Source organism: Cariama cristata, unplaced genomic scaffold (assembly GCF_000690535.1).
Source record: "Cariama cristata isolate BGI_N322 unplaced genomic scaffold, ASM69053v1 scaffold8547, whole genome shotgun sequence".
In the NCBI taxonomy this organism is placed as follows: Eukaryota; Metazoa; Chordata; class Aves; order Cariamiformes; family Cariamidae; genus Cariama; species Cariama cristata.
In genome coordinates, this window is record NW_009628433.1 from 28842 (window position 1) to 36594 (window position 7753).

Genomic DNA, 7753 nt, shown 5'->3' on the forward strand with positions numbered 1-7753 from the left:
TCCAGCACCTCAAGGTCTTTCTTGTAGTGAGGGGCCCAAAACTGAACACAGCGCTCAAGGTGCAGCCTCACCAGTGCCGAGTACAGGGGGACGATCACTGCCCTGGTCCTGCTGGCCACACTATTGCTGATACAAGCCAGGATGCCATTGGCCTTCTTGGCCACCTGGGCACACTGCCTGCTCATATTCACCAATACGCCATCTGCTTCAGGAACCCCATTCTCATGGACTCATAGTAGCAATTGTAGAAATACTGCACTATGGCTATTTCAAATTGTGTACGTGTGGCTGGAAAAGGAATCAACAAACAGCTGATTTTAGCTGTTACCAGTCTTGTTACCCCAGACCAAAGTGACACATTTCAGCTACTTGATGAATTTTCAGTGCTGGCTCTCAAGCCCCTCTGGCATTTCACAGGAGAGAAGACCCAGCTTTTGGTGGCACTTGTGGCAAAAGCAACTTGACAACAACTCATTGTGTTGGTAAATGCAAACTCTCTCCTGAACTGCTTCATCTTGAACGGGACAAGGAAAAATACAGTATTATTAAGTTTAGCCCCAAAGAAAAACAAATGACCCAGAGTATTCTAGGCCAGCAACTCTCTTACTCCATTGACCCTGGGAATCCAGAAAGAGGCGGCACATTGAACAGCTTGTGGCAAATGCTTTCTGATCAGGCTTTTCCCGGTGTCTGTTCCCCCTGCTCCCAGCTTCCTAAGCAAGTACTGACATTTTGTTCATAAAATCTCTGAACTCTCTTACACAAGTGCAGTGATTCCCTTCTGAGTATCTCCTTCCATCCTGCAGACTCCCTCCTGCAGCCTGATGTTTGGGACCCAACAGAAGCAACCTCAGCTCAGTACAGCCGCAGCCAGCAGCTCTCTCCTCTTACATCTTCCAGAACAGAGTCACCCCGACTAATTTTAAAAAAACAAGTCATCTCCCTGCAAGTCTACCCCGTGCAGCTGAAGCTACCTGACTCCACAGCTCAACCAGTTTCTCAGCAAGATCAAAGTCCGTGCAGTTGTTCAAGGAGCTTTTCAATTACACCTCCAGTTTCTACTATGAATTACGGCAGCACTTGAAGAGTGCCAAATCCCAGAGGGATCGATTACTCCCGCCCTGTGACAAGCAGTAGGCTGGGAGGGGACAGGACAAGCTGTAAGCACAGTGGCATTACATTATGCACAGACACAGTTCTGCTGCGGAATGATTGACAATAACTACTGGATGTCACTATTTTAAGGATAACGTCATTTGCGTAATTATCTGGCAGAGTCCCTCTTGGGCGGCTGGCATTATTCACAAGGGAAGAATTAGACTGAAATCCAGCTGAGGAGTAAGTAGATTTGCTATTCCATGCAGATTTGCTATTCTGTGCACTGTGCTTTATAAGCTCGATACATACGGTACATATCACCAGTAATTTTCATACTCTCAGGACCCAAAGAATACTAAAATGAGACTCCTTCTCTGTTTCACTGTGCCACATATATCATATGATTTTGTACTTAAAAATAATTTAATATTCTCTGTCCTCACCTGACCATCTGTTTCTTACTGGAGCTCAAGCTAGGAAGAGAAAGAGAAGTCACTTTTACTTGATTTATCCTATCATCTCACCATCAGATAGGAAAGTGTCCCCCAGACAGCCCCCGGCCCTTTGGCCATGTTAGCCTTCAGCTATTCTGGTTTTAGTGTGTTCAAACCTGGGTTTATCTGATACAGAAGGACACACTACTAAACACAGGACTGCATCGCCTGGGATAAATTATGTAAAGCCCCAAACCAAACAACATTTGACCCAGCCCGCTGTCTGAAATGGTACTAACAGAGCCTGACTGGGGTTGGAATTGGTCCCATCCTGGGCCCAGTTGTGGGTCCCAGCTGTACAACTGTAACCAAGCAGCAAAAAGAGAGAGCTGACGTTATTCTTTGCAGTGCTGGCATGCCACAAGTGGGACTGAGTGGGGCTACAGCAGATCATACCCAAATATGCATGCTTTGCTGCTGGAATCCAACTAATAGTATTCCAAAGAAAACAACCGACTGTTTCTCCTTTCCAATGCTCTGGGCAAAAGGATGCCAGAAGTGTTCTGCAAAGCATGTCAGAAAGAAACCTTTCTGTATAACCAGACTGTCCCAGCACTGACATCTCCCTGCTCTAGCTGTCCTGTTCCATCCCAGAAGAGATCTTGCTCTGTCCCTGGCATATATGGGAAGATGCTGGTCAAATGGTCATCTGGCAGTCTGGCTGTCTGATCCATGCTGGCTGGTCTGTGCCTCGATGCTTGAGCTGATAGGGGAGCACTTTGACAGTACACACAGAAGGGAAAAAATATAACCAAACTGCCTCCCCCTGAGTACAGAATAATGACAAATAAAAAGAAAGCTGCGTATGGTAAATAGCTTCTTGAGAACAGCCTTGAGACCTGGGAGCACAGGGAGGCAATGATGCTCTGATCCTGTTGCAAACACAAAGATGCCAGACATAGACAGCAAGGAAAAACTGCTGTAGCATCATGGCAGGAATGAAAAGACTTTTAATGGCTGAGCTAAGTGGCACTGGATAGCTATGTCAAATAGATAGGGTTTAAACACAGGCCTGTAGCCAATACAGGGAAACAAAGAGGCTTGGGTGTAACCAGCACATATTAGCCTTTAAGTAACAAGGCACACAGTGGCAAAAGCAACAGCTCCTTGCATTTGTCTCCCAGAAAATCTAGGAAGGTTTCACTTAATGCCTGCCCTTTTGTCATCAGTTCGACATGTGCTTTGTGGCAGCAGGACAGGCCCAGAGCAGCACGGCGGAGGCTTCTGTCGGTCAGCAGCTAACGCCCAGCAGCCACGCAGGCACCTGAGGTGCAGACAAGGGGCAGTTCTGGGGCTGATACAAACCAGCTACGTGAACTGACACCAACACAAAATCTAGCCCCTGTGCCTCGAAAGGAAAACCTGTTTTTCTATGTGCTTGCACACATATCACAGGAAGACCCTCCCTGTAGTCAATACTGCAGCCAGAAATTTCATTCCTTCCTGGAAGCTGGTGCCCCTTTGGACAATGTGCAGGGGCAAAGCAGAGGTACTGTTATCCCAGCTGACAACTTCTTCCTTGTGGGCAGCAAGTGACGGTTATTTATTCAAGCAGAAAACTCAAGCTATCATCTCAGCCGTGGGGTACAGACAAAGAGAATGAATGAATGCAGAGCTCACCGATAAATGATGCCTCTTTCATGGAGAAACATAAGGGCTGAAATAATTTCTGCAGCATAGAACCGGGCCCGATCTTCATCGAAGCGACGCGACTTCTGAATATGGAACATCAAGTCCCCGCCATTTACGAACTCCATCACAAAGAACAGGCGATCCTTCACACACGCAAACACAACAGATATGAACAGCATTAATCATATCCTCTGTCAGGCTTAGAAAATTCCAAGTAAAACTATTATCTCCCAAACAAGAACAGATTACGTACCCATGAGACATTGGGGGGAAAAAAGGGGAAAAAAAAAAAAAAAACCAAATCCCGATTTTATCCAGGAAAGATTAAGTCAATACCAGGAAGATCTGTTAGTACCTCCTTGCCCTGCACTCCTCCCAAAAATTTTGCACCCAGTCATGAAATTAATTCCTGTTCACATGTGGATTGGGCATATCAGTAGCTGTATGCTCATCACTAATCAGCTCCCGTTGGGCTTCCTGAACTGTCCTCAGCCTGAATCAGCAGAATATGATACCTCTTCAACGGCACTCTCTGAGCTGAGCGAGCACAAGAGAAATCTGTAAAAAGTCACTTGCTCCCTAGTAAACATCTCAGATCTCTGGGGAAAGATGCTCCATAATATAACGTGCATAACCAGACAGCTCACAGACTGCAGTTTGCCACGACAGCACATGATGATATTGTCTCGAGGGTATCCCAACACTATTTCTGAGGAATGTGTGTTGTTTTCCAGAATGGGATTTCCTGCCATACACTTGCATGGCAGCTGCTTTTTGGGCCCTCAGATTTCAGTTTTCCTCAGATTAACCTGCAGAGACATCTGGGCGATGAAGGAACTGATAAGAACAAAGTATAAACCAAAGTTTCTGCTGGGCAGAAAAGCAACCTGTTTGATAAAGTTCAGCTCATTATCCACAGCAGCTGGTCTCTCAGGTTTCTTTTTTGCCTTTGTTCTGGCTTTTGCAAAGTCTACAGATAGGGAGGTGCTTGCTTAAGCTGCATGCTCAAGAGTCTGGGTATGGGTTTAGTGCACGCAAAAAGGATGCTCACTTAATTGTGAGAGGAAGGACACATTTGATACAAAACTAAACCCTAGAATTGTTGCAGTCTGGTTCAAAAATTTCCCCTAGTAATTGTTTCAGAACATTCAGTATTGATTGTTTCAGTTTAACTCTGAATATCAGGAACAAGCAGACTGGAAAACAGGCATACAATTCAGTTGAGACCAGTCAGCCTTTTCATGGTATTATTTGCCCTTCTTTCCCCACAAGCCCCTTCCCAGGTCTGATGTTAATCATCTACAAGTTTAAGACAATAAGCATTGTTATGCTCCACTTTCTGGCAGCCAGCCAGCTTGAAATGACTACTGGTATTAACATCTTGAGATGCACATAGCAGAAGAAAAGCAACCAGAAATCCTTTCATTCCTCTCTGGACCTGAGCAGGAAAGCAAATGGATCGTGACAGATGAGGACAGTTTGCTTCTCATCACCATCCTGGGCACTGCTCAACAGCTCCTTCTGGGCTCCTTCCAGAAGCTAAGATAGATGTGTTCCCAGCAATCTCACGATACTATTGTGTGTAGCACCAAGGCCACGTGTTAAGTGCTATCTCCAGTCCATGCAAACAACAATACTTCATTGTTTCACTCTGCCTTTATTATAGGGCTGCTGAAAGACACCCAAGCTGGCTCGTCTACTGCAGCAATCTAAGCCAGAGCAGCATAAACAATGCAAACCCACCAGCAACTTTGGCTCTCCAGCCCACATCAGATCTCTAATGCCACATCTTCGCTGCAGTTGGTTAAACTGAGTCTGGCTATGCTATGCCTACCTGTTCAGCAACCCTTCCTCCAGCTGCCGTGCAGACACCGCCTCTGCCTTGCCAGTCAGGCCAGCTTTTACATCTCCTTGTTATTCTTTCCCACCTCCTTCCTCGCTGATCTCTCCGCATGCCACGTGCTTATCTAGCCCAGCTTGTCCAGGCATCTCTTCAAACCCATACTTAAAAAAGAAATCCCTCTTGCCAGATCTCCAACGGGAAGTAATTTAATTTAGCAGCAACCTGACAAGGGATGTGTGTGTGTGTGTATTTATGTAAGTAATACATATGCTTGTATAAACATGCATACAGTTAGGTGAACACACATGTATTTTGTACTCTTTCCTTAAAGGTGTGCTTCAGGGAAACAAAGTTAACTCTTCCTATCTTAAAACACACATGTCCTGCTTCTCCAGTGCAGGCAAAACTTCACGGCCCATCTCCGACTTCTGGACATACTCATCTGTACTACGATGCTTAAAGGAAGATACTACCTCTTTCTCAAACGCTCAGGTGAGCCCCAAAACAGCCAAATTCATATCACTGCTGACAGAGAATTCACATCTTTTTCTTGCAAACAGCTCTAGCTTCAGATTAACTGCAAACCTGAGCAAGTATCATTGCACGTGTTACATGGTGCTCACAAGTGTTAACAGCTAATGCCTCACCCATGGTCTCATTTCACAGGTCAAGCAGAAATACAGATTAATCACTGAAGCTCTCCTATTTAGGCCTAATAAAACTCTGGACTACTCGATTTTATTTTTTTTTTTTTTTTAAAAGAGGCCAGATAATTGTCTGTCCAGTTTTCTAACACTTAGAAATCGCACGAGGTTGCTGAAGAAAGAAGCAGGACGGGTATTACAACCTGTTTATAATATAGCATTTGTGCATTAGCCTGCTACATACCTGGCAACAGTATTAGAAAACTCAGCACTAACGACCACCCTTTGGGGACCAAGATCTAAGAGCCAAGCAAGGTCTTCCATTTCTACTCTTAAGCAAGGCCATCAGCTTGCCAAACTCCAAAGACCAACCACTCTCCCAGGAATCATTGAGAAATAAAATAAATAGTGGTATTTCATGAAGAGAAAGAAGGAAAAAAAAAAAAAAAAAAAAAAAGAGAGGCAATTTGCATTGCAGAGTAAAGTGAATAAATAGCTTAAACAGGGGCCAGGAAAAGGAAATCTTAAAAGAGCAAATAGTTCAGATACTTGCAAATTTGACCTGACTTAGAGTTACGTGCCTCCTTCCTTGGGGTCTACCAGCGGGAATTAGGAGGAGTTGAAAGCTGGAATGTTTGTTCGACAGGGCTTAATGCTGAAATCCTCACATTTCTATTTTTCTATTTCGCATTGCTCAGAAGTCTTCCCTGACCTGCTATCTCTGTTTGACATCAGCAAAAGTAAGAAAAGAGCATTTGAGTCAACAGGAAACAGTGACGCGAAAGCCTTCGCGCAGCAGCCGCCACATGAGGAAATCACATTGCACCATTTCTGGACTGGGATCGAGATGAATAAAGCCACAGAGCAATTGTTCCTGTAAATTAAAGAAACAGTTGGAGGAAACAAAGTCCGTGGGATCATGTGGGTTCATTTCAAGGCTGGTCCACATCTAAAGATTAGCCCTGCCAATTTCAGTGCAACAGAACTGTTTAGGTTTTTTTTTTAATTTGTTTAAATTTCAGTTTGCCATCTGTATTTATTCCCCTATTAGCAGCGCAGGGGCTGTTGGAAGCACATACTATGTCCTAAGGACAGTGTTTGATGGCAATTACATATAACTTATTTGTTTGTTGTCTTAGCGGGGTGTCGGTGGGGCTTGAAGAGAGTCCCCAACTGCAAAAGCCACTGGGTGGGACAATCCACATACTGGCTACTGTCCCTTGCAAACACAAGCACCCACTGAAATTCAACTCAAACATCACTTTAGCCCTTTGTTCCCACCAGCTCTTCTAGAAAGCTGGTTTGAACCCTCATACCTTTCCTCTTTATCACCACAGGGGGGAAAAAAAACCCAACTGATTTTATTAAAAGAGTATCCTTTCTCTCCCCGTGCCCACAAAAGGCCAGTGTGATGACTAACTTTCACCCCCTTCTAGTTAAGAGTCATAGCCAATGTCCACGTACAACCCACAGAAGATCAAAGACTTCTGAAGATAGCTGAGGTGAGAGCCTTATCTCCCATCACAGGCTTTCATGATAAGTAAGTGGGACAGGGCAGCACCATTGCCCCTCTTCAGACAGAGTGGAAGGAGGAGATGGGGAAAGACAACTGTTTCCTACGTGCAGACATGGAAGAAGATGAGAGCAAAGCTGCCTGCCCTATCTGCCACCCTACAAAAGCTGCCATGCCAAAGGGCAGCATGGAGGCCAGAGAGGACTTCTCTCAACAGAGTCATTGGTGGAGGTTCAGGAGACCCACTGGGAAACACCAGTGCGGCTGTCTAAAGCCTCCAGAGCCACCAGCAATGGGCTTGGACAAGCTCTGCACATCTCCGTCGCAGCACAGCTCATGCAGACGCTGCTTTTACTCACAGCAATTCCTCTGCAGGACCAGGGGCCGAGCCACCTCACCAAGGACATATCCCAGCAGTAATTTCAACCAAGCCTCGTCTTTAGCTGACTGCTGCCATATAAGGCAGAGTCTGGAGGATATGAAGACCTGGTTAAATGCTGTTTGCAGCAATGGCCCAATTTCCCCCCCC

At 45.3% G+C, this 7753-nt stretch overlaps 1 protein-coding gene across 1 annotated transcript in view; it reads right to left on the reverse strand.

The window, feature by feature from the left end:
* Positions 1–3367, reverse strand: part of LOC104165248 (protein kinase C eta type-like) — a gene marked incomplete at both ends in the record, with an annotated part of 28199 nt that extends 24832 nt beyond the window's left edge. Inside the window, one exon of the mRNA XM_009704823.1 lies at positions 3213–3367. Coding sequence (XP_009703125.1) covers positions 3213–3367 — 155 coding nt within the window. The remainder of the gene's footprint in view (positions 1–3212) is intronic.
* Between the last annotated feature and the right edge of the window lie 4386 nt (positions 3368–7753).